The sequence below is a fragment of the Salvelinus fontinalis genome, chromosome 1 (assembly GCF_029448725.1).
Source record: "Salvelinus fontinalis isolate EN_2023a chromosome 1, ASM2944872v1, whole genome shotgun sequence".
Taxonomy (NCBI): domain Eukaryota; kingdom Metazoa; phylum Chordata; class Actinopteri; order Salmoniformes; family Salmonidae; genus Salvelinus; species Salvelinus fontinalis.
Window position 1 is genome coordinate 58,706,603 of NC_074665.1, and position 23,192 is coordinate 58,729,794.

At 43.4% G+C, this 23,192-nt stretch overlaps 1 protein-coding gene across 2 annotated transcripts in view; it reads right to left on the reverse strand.

Annotated features, from left to right (window-relative positions):
* LOC129858541 (spectrin beta chain, non-erythrocytic 1-like) overlaps nucleotides 1-23,192 on the reverse strand; it is a 123,134-nt gene that overhangs the window by 41,455 nt on the left and 58,487 nt on the right. For both annotated transcript variants that reach the window (XM_055927863.1, XM_055927853.1), the window contains 2 exons: nucleotides 15,871-16,022; nucleotides 8,553-8,726 (listed from right to left, as the gene is read on the reverse strand). In XM_055927863.1, the coding sequence (XP_055783838.1) occupies nucleotides 8,553-8,726; nucleotides 15,871-16,022 (326 nt within the window). The remainder of the gene's footprint in view (nucleotides 1-8,552; nucleotides 8,727-15,870; nucleotides 16,023-23,192) is intronic.

Below are 23,192 nucleotides of genomic sequence, written 5' to 3' on the forward strand. Positions count from 1 at the left end.
TGTGAGTCTTTTTTAAGTAAGTCTCTAAGATCTTTGCACACCTGGATTGTGCATCATTTACACATTATTACAAAAATTATTCAAGTACTGTCATTGCTAGACAGTGATTTTCATGTCTTGCCATAGATCTTCAAGACGATTTAAGTCAAAACTGTAACTAGGCCACTCAAGAACATTCAATGTTGTCTAAGCAACTCCAGTGTATATTTGGCCTTGTGTTTTAGGTTATTGTCCTGCTGAAAGGTGAATTTGTCTCCCAGTGTCTGTTTGAAAGCAGACGGAACCAGGTTTTCCTCTAGAATTTTGCCTGTGCTTAGCTCTATTCCGTTTATTCCCCCCCCCCCCAAAAAAAAACTCTAGTCCTTGCAGATGACAAGCATACCCATAACATGATGCAGCAACCACCATGCTTGAAAATATGAAGAGTTATAATTCCATGATGTGTTGTGCTGGATTTGCCCCAAACATAATGCTTTGTATTCAGAACATAAAGTTAATTTATTTTGCAGTTTTACTTTCGTGCCTTATTGCAAACAGGATGCATGTTTTGGAATATTTTTATTCTGTACAGGCTTCCTTCTTTTCACTATGTCATTTAGGTTAGTACTGTGGAGTAATTACAATGTTGTTGATCCATCTTCAGCTTTCTCCTATCATAGCCATTAAACTCTAAACTGTTTTAAAGACACCATTGTCACCATCCTTCCTCTTCGCCAACTGAGTTAGGAAGGACGTCTATCTTTGTAGTGACTGGGTGTATTGATACACCATCCAAAGTCCAATGAATAACTTCACCATGCTCAAAGGGATATTCAATGTCTGCTTTTGTTTTACCCATCTACCAATAGGTGCCCTTCTTTGTGAGGCATTGGAAAACCTCCCTGGTCTTTGTGGTCAAATCTGTTTTTGAAATTCACTGCTTGACTGAGGGACCTTACACATAATTGTATGTCTGTGGTACAGAGATGAGGTAGTCATTCAAAAATCCTGTTAAACACTATTATTGCACACAACTTGTTTAGGCGTGCCATAACAAAGGGGTTGAATAATTATTGACTCAAGACATTTAAGATATTATTTTTTTATTAATTTGTAAAGAAATCTAAAAACATAATTCCACTTTGACATTATGGGGTATTGTGTGTTGGCCAGTGTCACAAAATCTAAATGTAATAGATTTTAAATTCAGGCTGTAGCACAACAAAATGTGGAAAAAGTCAAGGGGTGTGGATACTTTCTGAAGGCACTGTATTATATTTCCTACTGGGTAAACTATATATTCTTCAGGGTTTATTACCTACTAGGTGGAAGCACTGGACAATTTTATTTATGGTTAGGCCCACCCAGTCCACACACTGATTTTCACATGCTGCCTGCTTACAGACCACATCATTTTCTATTGCCACACACCTAGATGCTCCTGTAGGTTCAAACTGACATGAACTCCAGTCCCTCAGAAGAGAGGGCTACAAATGGAGGCACTGCTGAGATGGTTAACAGGAGATCCTGAGATAATGGATGAGCAATGATTAAACAACAGGACTGTACATGAAGGCAGTGCAGTGAACAGTGAATATAAAACATTGAAAAGACCCCTATCATAAGCCCAGCTATTAGAGGCAATGTCAAGCCATTTGGGAACCCTCTCATTTTAACAGCGAGTTCCAATAGCTCAGAGGGAAAGAAAATGGAGATGAATATGGAAAAGCTGACACAGTGGAGCCAGTGGGAGGACACTGATCCTATCAGGGCATTAATGGTTGTGGGAGTGGAGAAGGAGCATCCGATATTGAAGGGGCTTTGGATGCCTTCGAGTTGTTTGGGTTGCTTAAAGTGAAACACTGTATGCAACATCCTCAAACCAAGTGGGCCAGTGTTTTAGTTAAGACGTTTGTGGATCTCACTGCATAGTGTGTGCAAACTCTGGTTGAAGAAAAGGGCATCAACTGGCAGTTGATCTGTCTAGGAAATGTAGCTCCTCCCTCTCCTGAGCAAATACCCAACACCAAATTCCCCCCATGTCAGCACCCCGTAGTAAAAACAAACTACAGGCCTTCATGATGAGAGAGTGGATCTCAGATAGCAAGCTGAAGAACCTTGTAAAACCCCAAGCAACAGCCTCAAGACCTGAATACATAATTGAAGCCATGGGGAAGGTTCTGAAGGAAGCTATGACATCTCACTACGAGACCAGTCCGTACAGAAGACTGCAGACATTCAATGGCACAGTGTATATGCCCCTTGGGGAAGAGGACATAGACCCCTGGATGGAACAAGTAAATCGGATGTTGCCTGAGTGGCAATACTCCAACCAGGAGAAGAGAAAGAGACTCATCAAGAGTTTCAATGCCCCTGCCCTGAGTGTGGCTACAGTGCTAAGAGCTAACCACAAATATGCATTGGTAGAGGACTAATTGAACATACTGGAGCACACATACGGCACAGCAGACTGAGGGGAGGACCTCTATTACAAGTTTGAGGGCCTGCAACAGAAACCTGGAGAGAAGATCTCTGGTTTCCTCCTTTGACTAGAGAAGTCGTCACAGAAGGTCAGAGTGAAAAGAGGCATTGGTGAGTCCAGGGTCGACGTCGCACAAGTTAACCAGATCATCAAGGGAGTGATGTACAGCATTGATATCCTGGTGCATCTTCAACAGAGAGGGAAGAGAGGTCGCCACACATTTCCAGGTCGACTGCAAATGCTGAGGGAAGAAAAGAAGCACTCTCATAGAATCCCAGTATGCCAAGTCCAACCTCAGAAAGAGCCAACATCAAATGCTGGGGCTGAAATCAAAGCACTCTGCAGACAGGAGGAAGAACTGAAGTCTGCCATAGCAGTAATGAAGGTGACCCTGACTGAAGGCAACATCGAGGTTTACATGAAGTTCAACTCTGCTGAGAGGCCCTGCACTGTGCTAGTGGAACCAGCTGAGAGGAGTGAGCTGCCAGCTTCTGTCCTGATAACCAGCAGTGTGGTTACTGTTCCTGCTGAAGATGGCGGCAGCATAACTCTAAGGGTGAAGAATGAGTAGCTCTCCGTCCTCGACCATCACAGTGGCTATTACCAGATCCCCATGCGCCACAGTGGCTATTACCAGATCCCCATGCGCCACAGTGGCTATTACCAGATCCCCATGCGCCACAGTGGCTATTACCAGATCCCCATGCGCCACAGTGGCTATTACCAGATCCCCATGCGCCACAGTGGCTATTACCAGATCCCCATGCGCAAGGCCGACAAGGAGAAGACAGTGTTTATCTTCCCTCTTGGTTTCTACCAATTAGAGAGGATGCCTCAAGGAGTCACTGGAGCCCCAGCTACTTTCCAACTATTAATGGAGAAGGCTGTTGGCTACATGAACCTCCTTGTGTGCTGGTCTACCTGGACAACCTCATCGTGTTTGGGAAAACCTTGGAGGAACATAAGGAAAGGCTGATGAAGGTCCTGGACCAGAAAAACTCAAGGCCCTCCAGTCATTTCTGGGTTCTGCGGATACTACCGGAGGTTCGTGAAAGGATACGCTGTCCAGAAGTTATGCCCCCAAGACAGAAAATGGCAAGCCCATCACTCCCCCTGGAGTTACCTACCTGAAGGAGAAGGAGCTGTTTAGAGAACTATGGATAGCAGTGTGAGAGAGCCTTCCAGAACATCATTGAATGCCTCACCAGCTCACCTGTGCTCGCATTTGCTGACCCTGAGAAGCCCTACGTCTTGCACAATCGACACCAGTCTAAGTGGACTGGATGGAGTGTTGTACCAGGAGTACCCTGAGGGATGGAGACCAGTGGATTATGCAAGCCGGTGCTTGTCCAGGAGAGAGAATAACTATTCAGCGCACAAGCTTGAGTTCCTGGGGTTAAAGTGGGCCATGTCGGACAAGTTTCATGATTATCTGTACGGAGCAAAGCTCTTGGTGCGCACGGACAATAACCACCTCACCTACGTGCAAACCACTGCCAAGCTGAATGCCACAGGTAGATGGCCACTCTCACCATCTACGAGTTCAAGTTGCAGTACAGGCCAGGGCGAGTGAACATTGATGCCAACGCCCTGTCAGGATGCTCACACATCAGTGCTGAAGAGGATGGAGACTGGGTTGAAATCCCCTCATCAAGGGAGTCAGAGCCATTTGCCGAGTAATGACTGCCAAAATCTCTTCAGACAGTATCTCTAAGAGGGCAACTGTGAACATAGGAGCCCCGCCCAAGGCTGTCCCTGAAGCTTTCATGAAATTTACTGCTCTGAAGATGGATGGACTATCCTGCCTGAGTCCTGAGGATCTGCGATGCGCACAGCTCTGGGACCCAGTGATATCCACCGTCAGCCAGGCCCTGGGGTTAAGAAAGGAACCCTTCCTAAGAGGAAACACAAACCCAGAAGAAGCCTTTCTCCTGAGGTAATGGAACATGCTGTACAAGGAAAGGATGTTTAAATCCAAGGTCCCCAATTACAAACAGGTGTCAAATAAAAGGAGACAAGGCCGACAGAACAGAAACGTTTGATGACACGTCCTTCTGAGAAACTGGATGAGTTTGGATATGTTTTGGAGGGGTGATGGCTTGGATGGCGATGGCTCGAATAATCAGTCATCTGTGCCAATGGCAGAGCCATACAGTTAATCCCAGTGACATTTAGCAGACTGCACCCGGTCATACAAGGACAGGACTTCCTTCCTGCTCTCAGAGCTCAGTGGAGCAAAACTAAGGTAATTTTAGAGTAGGGAGGATGTTACACAGCTAAGATGGAGCGCAGATATTAGTGAAGAAGAGGAGTCTGAACAGATTCAATGTAAAGTCAGTGAGCTAAGAAGAGATAAAGAAACCACAGTGGGAGAAAAAATAAATGTTTTTTGGAAGCTAAAGATAAAAAGCTGTAAGAGACAAATTAAGGAGCACAGACCTCTGGGAATGAGATGAACGCGAAAAACTCTACAGAAGCGGGCGGGCGGAGCATGCAGAGCGAGGCGGGTGGAAAGGACAGGACAGGCAGAGCAGTGACTGTATGCTAGCAGGATAGTCCATATCTCCAAACATCTTCCATAAGTGGATTAATTGGTCTAATTTATGGTAAAACCTCAACCAATAGCTACCTCTTCCAATTCAAATGAGCTTGAAAGTTAAATATGACAAAATTTTTATTGTTTTGTGTGAGTACAGCCCCTGCGATAAAACGCCCAGTGATATCCACCATCAGCAAGGCCCCGGGGTTAAGAAAGGAGACATTCCTAAGCAGAAACACAAAGCCAGAAGAAGCCATTCTCCTGGGGTCATGGGACATGCTCACACAGAGATGGAGTGCTGTACAGGAACCCCAAGAACTCCCGTTCAGTTTGACAGAGACAGCTGGTCCTGCCCCAAGAGTACCACCATGCTGTCATGAAGTCACTGCATGATGATATGGGACTGGCCCAGGCAAGATTTTACTGGCCTTGCATGTCTCGCGACATTGAGCAACACTGCATGAACTGTGCAAGGTGTATCCATTGGAAGACCCTACCCCCATGGGCCGCTGAGCTAGTCAACATCACCCATGGAGCTGGTCTGCATCGACTTTCTGACAGTGGAGCATGACAGTAGAAACATCAGCAACATCCTCATCATTACATACCACTTCACCCACTATGCCCAGGCATACCCTACCAAGGACGAGCTTGTAAGCACAGTGGCCAAAGACTTGTGGGAGAAGTTCTTTGTACACTATAAACTACCAACAAGAGTCCACTACAATCAAGGAAGATACTTCGAGAGCAGACTGATCCACCAAATGCTAACCCTTGTGGGTGTAAAGACGTCAATAACCTCTCCCTATCATCCTCAAGGGAACGCAAAGTTGGAACGCTTCAACCCTATGCTGCTGAACATGCTTGGCACTCTGGGTCCAAGCAGAAGTCCACCTGGAGGCAGCATATAGCTCACCTTGTGCACGCTTACAACTGCACGAAGAACGACTCCATTGGTTTCTCACCATACCACCTCATGTTTGTTTTGGAGAGAGTTAAGGCTACCAGTCCACCTGTGTTTCGGAGTGAGCCCTGATGGAAGCCCTTCAAGTGACTAACTGCAGTACACAGTCAAGCTCAAAGACCAGCTACATGAGGCGTACAACCTTGCGTGAAGTGCTGCAGGGTGGAAAAATGCTGCAAAGAAGGCTCATGTGGAGAAGAAGGTGAAGCATTAAGACCTCCAGCCTGGAGTCCTCCTCCAAAACTTTGGCGTGCCCGGAAAGCACAAGATAGCCAACTGATGTAAGACTGAGCCATACCTCATCTCAAAGAAGCTCCCAGGCCTACCCACCTACTAGGTAAAGCCGGAAAATGGCCATGGGCCAGTGAAAACCCTGCACAGGAACCACCTGCTGCCCATTAGCCAGATAGTGGAGCACACTGATCAAGAGGAAACTCTGCCAGCAAGGCCACTCCAAACACTGAGTCACAGGAGGAGGAGAACCGAACAGCCCACAGGGAGCATTGCTATCCAGTCCCCATCCCCTTGTTGTCGGATGGATCTGAGGCAGAAGAAAGCAATTCAGAGGATGACCTCACCAGGCAGTTTCTAAATCCAGAGGCTACAGTTTTTGCCCCAAAACCTAAAGGAGCCACAGGAGATGAACTGGAGAGTGATCCTGAAGGAGGAAACTGTCCTCCCCTCCAGGTCCACAGTGGACACTCGGGCCATCCCAGAACTGCCAGTAGTTAAGCGGTCTTGTGATGAGTTAGGTACACCTCACAACCCTACTGTAATACACTGAGGTATATGGGTATTTAGCAGCATCTTTGGTATGAAAAGGGTAACAAAGGTGTAAGTAGTGCTGATATTTTGAGAAGCATCCCTTTTTGGTTTTATTTTTCTTGGATGAAACATGGTCTATGTTTACATGTGTATCTGTGTACTTTTATGATGACAAGCTCTGACATACTGACAATTCTGTGTATATATTAACCTATTTCATACTTTTGAGGTCAAAGGTGTAGGGACTTGTTGGGAAGTTTCTTTTGTGAGGGGTGTATGTAACCCCCTGGTTACTTTGTTGTTTTTTAGCACGCACTGTATTATTTACTGTGTGCTGACATTGTTGCATGTGGGACACATTTGTGAGATGGACCGATTGCTAGCCAACAGTGTGATGTGCTTGAGAGAAGACTCACAAAAACTACAAGCAATCAACATTTGCTAACTAGTTGCTTCAAGGATTTACAGTTGTGTAACTCGCTCACCATTGCAAATAAATGTAGTATATAAAAGTACACCAGTATGTGGACACCCATTCAAATTAGTGGATTCTGCAATTTAGCCACACCCGTTACTAACAGGTGTATAAAAATCGAGCATACAGCTCTGCAATCTCCATAGCCTAACATTGGCAGTAGAATGGCTTGTACTTAAAAGCTCAGTAACTTTTAATGTGGCACGGTCATAGGATGCCACCTTTCCAACAAGTCAGTTTGTCAAGTTTCTGCCCTGCTAGAGCTGCCCTGGTCAACTGTAAGTGCTGTTATTGTGAAGTGGAAATGGCTAGGAGTAACAGCGGCTCAGCCGCGAGGTGGTAGGCCACACAAGCTCAAAGAACGGGATCGTCGAGTGCTGAAGCCCGTAAAAATTGTCTGTCCTCGGTTGCAACACTCACTACCGAGTGAGGGGGGGGGGGGGGGGGGGGGGGAGAGCTTTGCATGCGTTTCTGTGTGTGGAGTAAAGGTGGTCTAGAGTTGTTTTCCCTCTGGTTGCACAGGTAACATGCTAATAGAAATTAGATAAAAATGATTTCAGTTTTCCTGCCTGTTTTCCTCTGGGTGGGAGTTTTCCTGTTTGCGTGGTATTTTGCCAATATATCACGGCTAAGGGCTGTTCTTACGTATGACGCAGCATGGAGTGCCTGGACATAGCCCTTAGCCGTGGTATATTTTGGCCATATACTGTACTACAAACCCCTGAGGTGCCTTATTGCTATTTTAAAATGGCTACCAATGTAATTAGAGCTGTAAAAATACATTTGTCATACCCATGGCATACGGTCTGATACCACAGCTGTCAGCCAATCGGCATTCAGGGCTTGAACCACCCAGTTTATAACACCTACTAGGTGAAGGCACTGCACTATTTTATTCAAGGTTAGGCCCGCCCAGTCAACACTCCTTTTCACATGCTGTCTGCTTCCAGACCACATAGTTTATTATTGCCACGCACCTAGATACTGGGTCCAAACTGATATGAACTCTGGTCCCTCAGAAGAGATGGCTACACAAATAAACAACTAAAGCCACCTACTCACACCCACCCACATTCCTTGCCATCTACTATACATTTTCACTCTCATCTCTGGATTTAAGTAGACAAAGAAATGTGTATAAAATGAAATCCCTTTACCAACTGTGCACTCTCACATTATACCGTTTTTTACAAATAACCATTCAAATGCTCAAATAAATACTTGTTGAAAAAAGTATTTTAAATACCAGATACCCAAATACACATGTATTTAAGCCCATGTCTGATTAGCACATTAGAGAGCGAAAGCGTGCAAGAAAAGAGAGAGGAGTACTGGGTGGTCAGCTAACCTGGAAGCGGAGGATGATGGTCCAGATGAGGCCAAGGGTGAGGCGGTGGTTGCCGTCGACGATGTCATGGGAGCCCATGTTTTCTAGATGGACCCTCTGCTCCTTGAGGAACTGCAGGGCCTTGTCCACGTTCTCCAGGCAATGGATACGCATGCGCCCCTTAGTGGGCTTGGGCTGCAGAGGGGAAAGAAAGAGTGGGATAGATGGTATTAACACAGGCAAATTACATTAGTGTCACTCAAACTCTTCATGTAACTGATATTCTACTGTCAACAATCTAAACGGTTTGGTTTTGTATATTGTAACTTGAGGCAGGACTCCCTGGGCTGATGACCTACTTAGCAGACTTATTTAATCCTTGAGGTAGGCAGATTTAGGATTTTCCTGTGTCTATTACACAACAACAAAATAATGTACATTATATACAGGGACATATCTATGGGAAATCAGTGAATGTTGTGGCTGCTGAGGAGACTAAATTACTTGGTGTTAACTTAGATTGTAAACTGTCATGGTGTAAACATTTAGATTCTATGGTTGTAAAGATGGGGAGAAGTCTGTCCATAGTAAAGAGATGCAGATGCTCTGCTTTTATGACACCACACTCCAAAAAGCAAGGCTCTAGTTTGATCTTATCTTGATTATTATCCAAAGAAAGACCTAGTTAAGCTGCAGCTGGCCCAGAACAGAGCGACACGTCTTACTCTTCATTGTAATCAGAGGGCAAACATAAATACTATGCATGCCAGTCTCTCTTGGCTAAGAGTTGAGGAAAGACTGACGGAATCACTTCTTGTTTTTTTAATAAACAATGTGTTGCAAAATCCAAAATTGTTTGGATAGTCAACTTACACAGCACTGACACAAACACTTCCCCCACCAGCCATGCCACCAGGGGTCTTTTCACAGTCCCCAGGGCCAACAAATTAAAGGAAACGTACAGTATTATTCAAAGCCATGAGTGCGTGGAACTCCCTTCCATATCATATAGGGCAAGTGAACAGCAAACCTGGTTTCAAAAAACAAATAAAACACCTCTCCCCCGTGTGACCTACTTGCTGTGTGTATGTACTGACATGTGTGTAACTGATCGATGTACACACGCACACTACATGTAAATGTACGTAAATTGTAAAGTATTTCATCTGTAATGTATTTTTCGTTATGTGTCAGACCCCAGTAAGACTGGCTGTCGTCATTGGCGTCGGTTAATGGGGATCCTAATATATCAAATACCCCATAATGTAAAAGTGGAATTATGTTTTTCAGAATTTGTACAAATTAATGAAAAATTAAAAGCTGAAATGTCTTCAGTCAAGTATTCACCCACTTTGTTATGGCAAGCCTAAATAAGTTCAGGAGTAAAAATGTGCTTTTAAGTCACATAATAAGTTGCATGGACTCTGTGTGCAATAATTGTTTTTAACATCATTTTTTAATGACTACCTCATCTCTGTACCCCACATATACAATTATCGTAAAGGTCCCCCAGTCGAGCAGTGAATTTCAAACACAGATTTAACCACAAAGTCCAGGGAGGTTTTCCAATGCGTTGCAAAGGAGGGAACCTATTGATAGATTGTTTTTTCCCGTTTCTTTTTTACCGGACATTGAATATCCTTTTGAGCATGGTGAAGATATTCATTACACTTTGGATGATGTATCAATACACCCAGTCTCAACAAAGATACAGGGCTACTCATTTTTTTCTTGCTTTCAAATAGGCACATTTTTCTCTTCTCTCCCCTACAACTCTTTCCCGGGTCCTTGGTGTACAAGATAAAGACGTGCACTATGTTTTCCATCAATATACCCGGTAAAATGATGGTTAATAAACAACTCCAAGGGGGTCCTATAAAATCTGTGATTTTCCCTGCCAAAATTATGATTTGTATTTTCCCAAACTATGGTCCCGGTTACATCTTTCCTGTTTTATATATTTTTTGTTTTCACTCTCAAAATTACAATTGTTCATTTTTTGGGGTCTGGAAGAAAACTAAACATTTCATATTTAATTCACCTTTAATTGTGCATCTGGCCCTTTAATGGCACATCTAGCAAGTGAGGAATGTGCTAACGTGCTGGTCTAGCAATGGTTCTGTACGGTTGCTGCTCATTTCATGGCAAAGTTTGCAAATAATAGATACAAATGATATACGCTAATCTGCCAGGTAAGCCTACTTTGCTGGTAACATTTAATTGAGAAGGTTTTGGGGAAAGTATTTCTGTCAACCCACAAGACAGTTATCACATCAACTTGCTACACATGGGTTGATTGACAAACGCACCCGCCACAGACAGACAGATGGGCAATATTGCTGGATATTAATTGGCAGATAAACCAATAATGGCTAACCAGGGGTGGTATAATGTCAATGTGGCGTTGATTAAATATTAGCTGAGAGCTTGCGCTGTCTGATACTTGTGAGATGTGTTCATGACAGTTTGCGATGGAACATCTGAAAATTGCTTGTACTTTCAGAATTGTTTCGCGAGCTACGAGCTACTGGTAGCTTGCGATCAATCTTTTGGAGACCCCTGCATTAATGAACACCACTCTCCATATTTTCAAGCATAGCGGTGGCTGCATCATGTTATGGGTATACTTGTGATCTTAAAGGACTGGGGAGCTTTTCAGGGTGAGAAAGAAATGGAATGGAGCTAAGCACAGGCAAAATCCCAGAGAAATAAACCTGGTTCAGTCTGCTATCCACCAGAAACTGGGAGATAAATTCACCTTTCAGCAGGACAAACTAAAACACAAGGCCAAATCTACACTGTAGAGTGTTGCTCACCATGAAGACAGTGAATGTTCCTGAGTGGCTGAGTTACAGTTTTGACTTACAGTAAATCTGCTTGAAAATTGCAAGACTTGAAAATGGTTGGCAAGCGAAGATCAACAACCAATTTGACAGAGCTTTATGTCTTTTGAAAATAATGAATGGGCAAATATTGTACAATCCAGGTGTGCAAAGCTCTTAGATACTTACCCAGAACAACTCACAGCTGTAATCACTAACATGTATTGACTCAGGGGTGTGAATACTTATGTAAATGAGATATTTCTGTATTTAATTTTCAATAATTGTGCAATGTTTTCTAAAAACACATTTTCACTTTGTCATTATGGGTTATTGTGTGTAGATGGGTGAGAAAAACGTTTTTTTAATCAATTTCGATGTCAGGCTGTAACACAACAAAATGTATAATAAGTCAAGGGGTATGAATACTTTCTGAAGGCACTGTATGTCCAGAGACAGGTAATCTAAAGCTTTCCCATGACCTAGGAAGTACCCAGGGCCTGAACTTGTTGGGACAGCTGGAGAATACCAGTCGATATCTCCTCTGCCCAACACAAATAACACCAAACCAGAGAGATACCCATCTGGCACTTTAATGTAGTGTTCTGTGGAGTGAACTCTAACATGGAAATTCTACGCTTCATGAAACAGTTGAGAAATGGCGGCTGGCTTGAATTCAGTCGTCTGACTTGAGATCATTTAGCAGGATGTTGGTCACTTCCCCACTGTTTCGCTCTCAAAGATCTCATTGATAATTTCTGCCTTCCTTTCCTCCATCAAAGAAAATCAACTGACATTTTTCCGTTTTGTTGTAGTTTTTTTGCCTTACTTCCTCGAAACAGCCAAAAGAGAGGGAAGGACAAATTACTCATATTTTGAAGGGACCACAGTAGACTGCATTCACTGGGAGTAAGTTGAAGCCATGGTCAGATCTTTCTCACAGCGAAGCCCCGTGAGCTCCCTCAATGGAGGATCTTGGCACGTTCCACTGGAAGTCACAAGACAGGGGGTGATGGGGGGGGGGATTAAAGTGGTAGGGGCTGTAATCGGCCTTAATTGAGTTTTGATTCCAGAGCTGTCTGGACGAGTCCATCAGAGAGCTGCCTTTCAAAAGCCACTGATGGTGAAGGGAGGGGTGAGGAGGGAAGGGGTGCATGAGCTAAATTGAGACATAGTTAATCAAACCCATCAGTGCTAACTTTGCTAAACCTCTCTTTTAGCGGCAATCCTGCCATGATAATTACTTCTCTCCCCTCCTTCAGCACAGCTGCTAAGATGGAAAAGTTCAGTATGAAGTTTGCTCTCTGACGTCACATGCGTAGTACTACTACTACTACTACTGTAGTCAGTAATTATGTTTTGGTTTTGCCTTAATCTCTTTGACGCCAGTCTGGGCATAAGGTCTCCTAACCTAGCTTGGCCTCTAGCATTCTGTAAGCACTCGGCCTGTCTTTGTGTAACCACATGCTTTACTGCAACTTGCTTGGTGCATTGACTGTCTAATTGGATCTGCATTAGTGTGTTTGTGGTACATGTAGGTTTTAAAATGTGTATTTCTGTGTTTGTCAGATGCCTGGGTGGATCGCTCAGTGTACATTTGTGAGTGTGTCTGGTAGTGTATATTTCCATGATGTTTCCATGAGAGACAACAGGATCCCTGTAACCTAATATATGTGAACCATTCTGAAACTCTAGCAGAGCGTAAACCAATAGGACACGCTACTACTATCCACTTCACCCTTATATCTTTCTCTGCTCTATCCTCAACTGAACTGCTCATAACCTCTCCATAGTATACAGATAAAGACCATGACTTTACCAGGGCTGCTTTGAATACATTCTGTCCCAGAGGTGGAGAGAGTAGTTTAGGTGTGTCTGGTTTTATAAATGTTGACTCTGTAAGATATGACAAGGGAGTTATCTGTATATAGCGTGTAACATAGCTACATACATCAGAGTGGGTGAGAGTTGAGTGAGATAGATGGGTTTGTGGTTAGCAACAAAACCGACGCGTGGGCAACTATGGGGCAAACAGACTGGGTTGGCTTAGACTGTTGATAACATGTAGGCTATATTTCATCTTCAAATGTTTAAAGAAAACAAATAAATTTGCACAATGAGCACTTGTTGTCTCTAAAATCCATTGTTACAGTTAACTAGCTAGAGAATTTTAACCATATTAGCATAGACGTGACATCAGTCAAAACAACTCAAAACAAGACATGGTATCAACAACAAGATAAAACAAGCTGAAAAAAGCTACTTCTGATTCCCCACAAGGCAGCTTCTTGTCATTGATGCTAGCCATCTGACCTTTCAGAATCATAACAATACACACCCTCCGGCCACATTGATGCGCGCACATCATTTTCATGAAGTTGTCAGCCAACCCGTCTATACTGCTATACCACAGATTAGCCCCGACATTCGTATGCTGTCCCTTAGACGACATAGCCACGTCAAATTGTATTGACGAAAACCTATAACACGAGTAATTAAACAGACTTCAAAACGCAGGTCTCTGTTTGGCTTTCATACTTTATGCGCTCATCACCTGAGGCACGTGCACACGGAAGTACATGCAGGCGAAGTATTGCAGGTGTTTACATGGTTTTGCGCATGTGCCAGGTGATAAAAATCTCAACGGTAGTACGAGCCCAAGAACGTACTTTTTTAGTCCGAGGACCTTACATGTTATGTTCAGAAGCGAATTGGCTCTGGCAGCCAAAACAGCTAAATACAGATAAACGGGAATGGATTCTCAGCTACTGTTCTAGAAATAAAGCCCTCTCTATATCACATCAAAATAATTTCACAAATGCTAAATATACAATTACTGTATCTGTTTTAACCGGTTTTAACACAGTTGCAGGCGACAGTATCTTTCAGTTACAACACTGTGGCGTTCTTATTCTGTTACACACAGTTGGTCGGAGAAACAGATGGCTTATAAGTACTCCTGTGGATACTTTTTCTCAAATTCCTACTCACAAAAGGACAAACAGATCAGACAACTGGTAGAGTAAATAGAAATTAAATTATATTCAACATTCTTGTTTGTGAGAGGAAGATTTACAGTCCAAGTTCAACTAGTAATTAAACTACATTTTGCAGAAGCTTTGTGGTAGTTGAACTAAATAAAAATCTAGGTAGTTTTCAGTAGTTAATTACTTTTTTGCCATGTAGCGTGTAGCTAACTCTTAGAACTACACCCTACCCTTTTCCGCTAATATAAAGCAAAATATGGGTGAAGTAGACAAGAATTATAATTTTTTTCATCTTTAGTTAAGTAAACTATATTTTTCTTAAGGGTAGCTTAACTTCTTTCGTTGTTATGTAGATGATAGTTTGGTAAACTATGACTTCAGGATATCTTCCCCAACACTGCTGATTTATCATGCAAAGCACAAATAGGATTGTAGTAAGAGAAACAACTATGACTACAAATAAATAGTATTTCAAGTTGAAAAATACAGGTAACTCACAAAATAATGGAAACACTTGAGAAAATGAGGGAAACAAAGTATATTGAAAGCAGGTGCTTCCACACAGGTGTGGTACCTGAGTTAATTAAGCAATTAACATCCTATCATGCTTAGAGTCATGTACAAAAATGCTGGGAAGGCCATTATTTTTGTCATTATTTTGGTGACCATGGCTATGCCAACATAGGATGACAATGCTCCCATCTGTCACGCCCTGACCGTGGAGAGCTTTTATGTCTCCATTTTGGTTTGGTCAGGGTGTGATTTGGGTGGGCATTCTATGTTCCTTTTTCTATGATTTGTATTTCTTGGTGTTTGGCCGGCTGTGGTTCTCAGAGGCAGCTGTCTATCGTTGTCTCTGAGAACCATACTTAGGTAGCCTTTTTCCCACCTGTATTTGTGGGTAGTTGTCCATGTATAGTTGCCTATGAGCACTACATTGGCGTCACGTTTTCGTTTTGATGTTTGTTGTTTTGTTGGCGACATCTTATAATAAAGAAGTATGTACGCTCACCACGCTGCACCTTGGTCTACTGTTTCCACCTTAGATGATCGTGACACCATCCATAGGGCACGAGTGGTCACAACGGTTTGATGAACATGAAAACAATGTAAACCATATGCCATGGCAGTCTCAGTCACCAGATCTCAGCCCAATTGAACACTTATGGGAGATTCTGGAGCGACGCCTGAGACAGCGTTTTCCACCACCAATAAAACACCAAATTATGGAATTTCTCGTGGAAGAATGGTGTCGCATCCCTCCAATAGAGTTACAAATACTTGTAGAATCTATGCCAAGGTGCATTGAAGCTGTTCTGGCTCGTAGTTTCCCAACGCCCTATTAAGACACTTTATGTTGGTGTTTCCTATATATTTCCTATACATATACTGTAGGTTTAGAACCCGGGGGAACAGCATTTTAACATTTGAAGTTTGTGTAAGGTGAATTATTACTCTATATGTGACCTGGAAATCCAAGCGAAACATATTACGTGCCATGTAAACCAGTCTGACGGTCTGTCTACGTACCAGTTTCTCCCCAGAGAGAACCTCCAGTAGTTTGATGAGCATGCGTCCATCTCTCAGGTCCATATAGAGGTCAGTGATCCTGCAGGACACTCTGGCTAGGTGGGAGTTGACCCACTTGGTGAAGGTCTTCTTCTGCACCGCTTCACGCTCATCTACAGGGAGGAGCAGAGAGAGAGAGAGAGATCAGGGGTTAAGTTTTACTTCTGCATTCTACAATGGTAACATATTCACCAGGTTATCATCTGGGGGGGTAGAAGGTGTGTAAAGTATTTTACAGTTCAACTAACGTGTGCTCTTCTTTAGAGACTGACACACACACCCAACATCCTGCTATGATTAAGTTCTGGGCACTCAGAAAAACAGCGGCACAATATAGGCTACGAAGCTAACACTCCAGCTGTGCAGCTAACAGAGTAGAACGTGAGGGTTTGCAGGCCTCATCAGAAACAGCACATTCCACTCATCCTTCCTGTTTATGCCAGGTGTCCCTCACTTTCCTGGGCGGAGGGTTGTTGGTCTTTGTTACTGTTCGTCTTCTGTTGAAAACATACACCAAGGCGTCATTGTTCTTGGAAGAACTGTGTAGGGGGTAACTTCCTCTGTCTAAGAAATACAATGTAGACACTGTAGCTCGCTAGCTAGCTAGCTGACTTCTCTTTCACAGCAACAGAGTACTGTAAATATCAACATTTCACAGGCCAGGTGGGTTCTTAGTAAACATACTTAAATACCCAATATGTTTATTACAATTGTTGTCTGAAACAGTCTTATTCGTAAACACCATCTTTAAATAGCCAGTCTTGTTTGCACAAGCTAAATGTTGTTAGCATAGCTGGAGTTATTCTCACAGAACAACTATATTCCTAACATAATGGTCTTGCTGCCAGATAGTCTTCTGCACATACTGTAGGCCAAGTGATATTTGTCTACTGTACATGCTATTCATGCGGGCTAGCTGCTGCTAGTGTTGTTAGCTGGTCATGTTCTCACAGGGTTGTTCTAATGTAGTGTTCCCATGCACCCTTACAAAAAAGGAATGGCGTTTTGAAACTGCAGTAAAAGTGCAGTAACTGCAGTCGAGTGTGGTATTTTGGATGCAATAATTGCAGAAACCTGCAGTGTATTGTAGTTGAACTGAAGTTATACTGCACTCTAACTTTAGTTACACTGACAAATTACTGCAGTCGAGTGTGGCATTTTGGACGCAGTATTTTCAGCATACTGCAGTTATACTGCACTCTGACTACAATCTTTTTTCGTAATGGCAAGGCAGGTGGTCTGGCCCAGGCTTCTCATCCTACTGCAGACCCAATAAACATCAGTCACAACGTAGTATAGGAGCCAGGTCCAAGAGAACCAGCTGCCCCGGTCAGCCCATACTGTATCTGCTGCATTAGCCATGAACATCATCATGACACACACACACAAACAGTCTTGTTTTACAAACCTTGTGGGGACACACAATTGATTCCCATTCAAAATCCTATTTTCCCTAACCCCTAACCTCGAATCCTAAACCCCCTAGAAATATCATTTTTCCTTGTGGGGGCCGGCAAAATGTCCCCAGTTGGTCAAAAAAAAAAAATCTGGTATAGTTAAGCATGTCCACACACACACACACACACACACACACACACACACACACACACACACACACACACACACACACACACACACACACACACACACACACACACACACACACACACAGTGTGCCAACTAACGTCTCCGCTTCACAAGGTATTCCTCATATGAACTCAAAGCCTGTTGCCATGGAAATCTGGCTTTGAGAGGAAGTTTCACAACCTCCCTCCATCAGGGTGGGTCTCTCTCTCTGTCTCGCTGACTGTGAGAGATGACACCCGTTAACAAAGTGCACTGATGCACTTTCCCTTCCAGCTCCAGCCCAGCCGTTAGCTCAGAGGACGTTGCGACATCACAGCGTGACCAGACTGCTAATAAAGCAGCAGCATGACTGTGATATCATGTAGGTACCAAACAGCACACTGTCCAACAGCCTGACAGCCGGGTCCCAGAGATAGTAGATAGTGGCCTTTATGAGTCCCAGTGCCCAGGGCAGAGGCAGATGGAGGCGATGAGACAGAGGGAGCTGTGTGCCCCACTGTGGGGGCCCAGTCAGAGCATCACAGAGACAATGAAGCCAGTGTTCTCTGCTCTCCATCATACCACGCAAAGCAGAATCAGATGGCATCAGGCCTTATCACTGACTAGACTAAGTAACATTCAGCTCCTTCACTGTGACACGGGCTGCATGGTTAGATCATGTCTGTGTGGCCTCAGAGGGGCTAGGTTAGTTATGACTTTGGGAATCAGGAAAAGGCTTTGGAAATCAGGATGGGGCTGGATATGCTTAGCAGCACATAAGATACCAAAAAAAAGGAACAGAATGAAAGGTAGCTTCAATAACAAAACAGTAAAGTGAAATAATCCATTCACAATATACATTTTGCTTTATGACACATGACCCTGTGTTCTGTTCAAGGTTCCAATTACTTGTTGACACAATCAGCTGCAGTTCAAAAGGGCATCAAATGTCTAAAATAAATGTGCGTTCTAAGGCTGAGATAGAGACGGATGGAGGATATGGGTGGAGCTGGACATGTCCTGAGTGTCTGTAAACAGGGTTTCCTGCAGGGGAGAGCATCTGGCCCTCACAGCAGAGCCCAGGAAAGGGAAACCCTCGGTCAACAGATATACACACGCTCGCATATACACACACACACACACACACACACACACACACACAAACTCCTTATCTCAACCTGCAGCTCTCTGGCTCTGCAGAGTACAAACAGTAACCCCCTCGGACCACAATCCCGACAAGCAGTCACAGACCACCATCACAGACCACTGATCAAGACCCACAAACCACAAGTCTACCAAATGTTTAGACCACTGACCAGACCACAATCTGTGGACAGCCGCTATGCTATGCATGATGTCCTGATCACTGAACTGTGTGCAATCAATGTCAACTCCTTACATCAAAAATACCTAAAAGTTAAATGCTAAGCATCCTATTAGTCTGCCAAGACCAGAGTTGTTTTACTATGTGTGACTGTTGAAAGGCAGTGTTAAGTTAAAAAGCCAAAAGCAGTAATAGAGTAGTAATGTAGACTGTATAAAAGTGTTAAGAATATTATGTAATAGCAATACAATGCAACGTCAAACTATCATCAGGCCTGGTAGTACATGGCTCTATTACCTGAGAGGCCAAGTCAAGGGAAAGAAGGAACTAGGAAAGAGAGATAGAGTTTGACGGTGAGATAAAAGACAAAATGACAGAGATGGATGTTGTCACATCCTCTCTCTGGCTCCTCAGTAGATGATTCTGGAATTAGTGTGAGGCAGCCGGTGCACTCACACAGACACCGAATGTAAAGGAGGCACGCTAGTTTTCACAGGCGTCTGCAGGGCCTTAGGTGTGAATGTTGAGCATTTCTGTGAAACGGCTCCAAAATGGACTGAGGTAATTAACAAAAGAGTTGTGAGTTGGACAAGGAAAGGACGTTTAAGTCCAAGGTCCCCATTTCCAAACTGGTGTCAAATAAAGAGAGACAAGGCAGACAAAACACGACCGTTTGATGACACGTCCTTCTGAGACACTGGATGAGTTTGGATATGCTTGGGAGGGGCGATGGCTCGAATAACCAGTCATCTGAGCCAATGGCAGAGCGATAGATTGAATCCCAGTGACATTTAGCAGACTGCACCCGGTCATACGAGGACAGGACTCAGTGGAGCAAAACTAAGGTGATTTTAGAGGAGGGAGGATGTTACACAGCTAAAATGGAGCTCATACATTAGTGAAGAGGAGTCTGAACAGATTCAATGTAAAGTCAGTGAGCTAAGAAGAGATAAAGACACTGCAGTGGGAGAAAATATAAATGTTTTTTGGAAGCTAAAGATAAAAAAGCTGTAAGTGACAAATTAAAGAGCACAGACCTCTGGGAATGAGATGAAAGCGAAACACTCTACAGAAGCGGGCGGGCGGAGCATGCAGAGCGAGGCGGGTGGAAAGGATGGGAACAGGCAGAGCAGTGACTGTATACTAGGAGGATAGTACATATATACAATCATCTTTGTTGATAGCGATGTTGTGTTTCCATAAGTGGATGAATTGGTCTAATTTATGGTAATTTATGGTAAACCCTTAGCTACCTCTTCCAATTCAAATGAGCTCCAAAAAAAGTGAATTATGACAACATTTGTGTGACTACAGCGCCTGTAATAAAACACAAACACAGACTAAAGTTCACATTGAGCGAGGCGTCAAAGCGGATAATCAGCCCGCCCTCGATTGGGTCATTATAATTCAAAACAATGCATTCTAAAATAAATCACACGCTTTGTGTATAAGCCTCTTTGTAGAGGCAGTGATAGAACAGGCTAGCCCACTCTGCTGATTGGCTACAAATACTTTCATTCTGCTAGGTAGTCAAAACCCCCACGTCTCAATGTCAAGAGAGGCGTCTTAAATTACTCAGTGGCTTATCAATAATGCTGAACCAACAGCGGGGCTATTTCCAAAGTGGCTGTAACACACTGTCTGTCTGTCTGTCTGTCTGTCTGTCTGTCTGTCTGTGTGTGTGTGTCTGTGTGTGTCTGTGTGTGTCTGTGTGTGTCTGTGTGTGTCTGTGTGTGTCTGTGTGTGTCTGTGTGTGTCTGTGTGTGTCTGTGTGTAGGGGCAGCCCCATTTAAAGCAGCACATTGATATGCGGGGTCCTCTTTGGGTCAATACTAAAGCTCACAGACACAGTCATGCATATTAGAGGTCGACCTTGACCCCGGTGTGGGAAACAAAGGTTGCCTCCGGCTATACTGGCTGGGCTGGGGTGTGGCCACATGGCTGAAACAGAGACTTGGCCCGGATATCTAGCTAGTAGCTAACCCCCTCCCCTCTCTGACTGTTCTGCCCACACAATAACTCTATACTGTACTATACACTCTACATGTGACTTGATGTACACTTTAAAGCCAACCTCTTCAACCTCAGGAGGCTAAATAAATGTGGCTTGGCCCCTAAAACCCTCACAAACTTTTACAGATGCACAATTCACCGCCTGGTATGGCAACTGCACCGCCCGCAACCGCAGGACTACCCAGAGGGTGGTGCGATCTGCCCAACACATTACCGGGGGCACACTGCCTGCCCTCCAAAGCTGGGGCCGAGAGACTGAAAAACAGTTTCTATCTCAAGGCCATCAGTCTGTTAAATATCCATCACTAGCCGGCTACCACCCAGCTACTCAACCCTGCACTTTAGAGGCTGCTGCCCTATATACATAGACATGGAACACTAGTCACTTTAATAATGTTTACGTACTGTTTTACTCATCTCATTTGTTTATACTGTATTCTATTCTACTGTATTTTAGTCAATGCCACTCCGACATGCCACTCTCGTCCCAATATTTATATATTTCTTCATTTCATTACCTAAATTATATATTTGTGTATTGTTGTGCATTGTTAGATACTACAGCACTCTTGGAGCTAAGAACACAAGCATTTTGATACACATATTTAGATGTTATTGCGGGTGTATGTGACGAATAAAACTTGATCAGTGTTGGGGAGTACTGAACTACATGTAGTTCAACTAGTAATTTAACTACATTTTGCAGTAGCTTTTCAGTAGTTAACATTTTGTAATGCAGCGATGTAGATAACTACACAACTGTTTTTTAGCAAAAATGTAATATTGGTGAAGTAGGCAAGAATTTCCTTTATTTTTCGGCATCACACCTTCCTAATTTTCACTTAAAAACATAGTGTGTGTGTTAAATAGGCTAAATTACACATTCTGTTAACATTTGACTCCAGAGTGATCTGTCTTGCAATTAGTCTATGACATTTCAGATTTAGATATGATAATATACAGTTGAAGTCGGAAGTTTACATACACTAAGGTTGGAGTCATTAAAACTTGTTTTTCAACCACTCCAGAAATTTCTTGTCAACAAACTATCGTTTTGGCAAGTCGGTTAGGATATCTACTTCGTGCATGACACAAGCCATTTTTCCAACAATTGTTTACAGACAGATTACTTCACTTATAATTAACTGTATCACAATTCTAGTGGGTCAGAAGTTCACATGCACAGTCAACTTAGTGTCTTTAAACAGCTTGGAAATTTCCAGAAAATTATGTCATGACTTTAGAAGCTTCTGATAGGCTAATTGACATCATTTGAGTCAATTGGAGGTGTACCCGTGGATGTCTTTCAAGGCATACCTTTAAACTCAGTGCCTCTTTGCTTGACATCCTAGGAAAATCAATAGAAATCAGCCAAGACCTCAGAATTTTTTTTTGTAGAACTCCACAAGTCTGGTTCATCCTTGGGAGCAATTTCCAAATGCCTGAAGGTACCACGTTCAACAAACAATAATACGCAAGTATAAACACCATGGGACCACACAGCCGTCATACCGCTCAGGAAGGAGACGCGTTCTGTCTCCTAGAGATGAACGTACTTTGGTGCGAAAAGTGCAAATCAATCCCAGAACAACAGCAAAGGACCTTGTGAAGATGCTGGAGGAAACCGGTACAAAAGTATCTATATCCACAGTAAAACGAGTCCTATATCGACATAACCTGAAAGGCCGCTCAGCAAGGAAGAAGCCACTGCTCCAAAACCGCCTTAAAAAAGCCAGACTACAGTTTGCAACTGCACATGGGGACAAAGACCGTACTTTTAGGAGAAATGTCCTCTGGTCTGATGAAACAAAAATAGAACTGTTTGGCCATAATGACCATCGTTATGTTTGGAGGAAAAAGGGGGAGGCTTGCAAGCCGAAGAACACCATCCAAACCATGAAGCACGGGGGTGGCTGCATCATGTTGTGGGGTGCTTTGCTGCAGGAGGGACTGGTGCACTTCACAAAATAGATGGCATCACGAGGTAGGTAAATTATGTGGATATATTGAAGCAACATCTCAAGACATCAGTCAGGAAGTTAAAGCTTGGTCGCAAATGGGTCTTCCAAATGGACAATGACCCCAAGCATACTTCCAAAGTTGTGGCAAAATGGCTTAAGGACAACAAAGTCAAGGTATTGGAGTGGCCATCACAAAGCTCTAGCCTCAATCCTATAGAAAATTTGTGGGCAGAACTGAAAAAGCGTGTGCGAGCAAGGAGGCCTACAAACCTGACTCAGTTACACCAGGTCTGTCAGGAGAAATGGGCCAAAATTCACCCAACTTATTGTGGGAAGCTTGTGGAAGGCTACCCGAAACATTTGACCCAAGTTAAACCATTTTAAAGGCAATGCTACCAAATACTAATTGAGTGTATGTA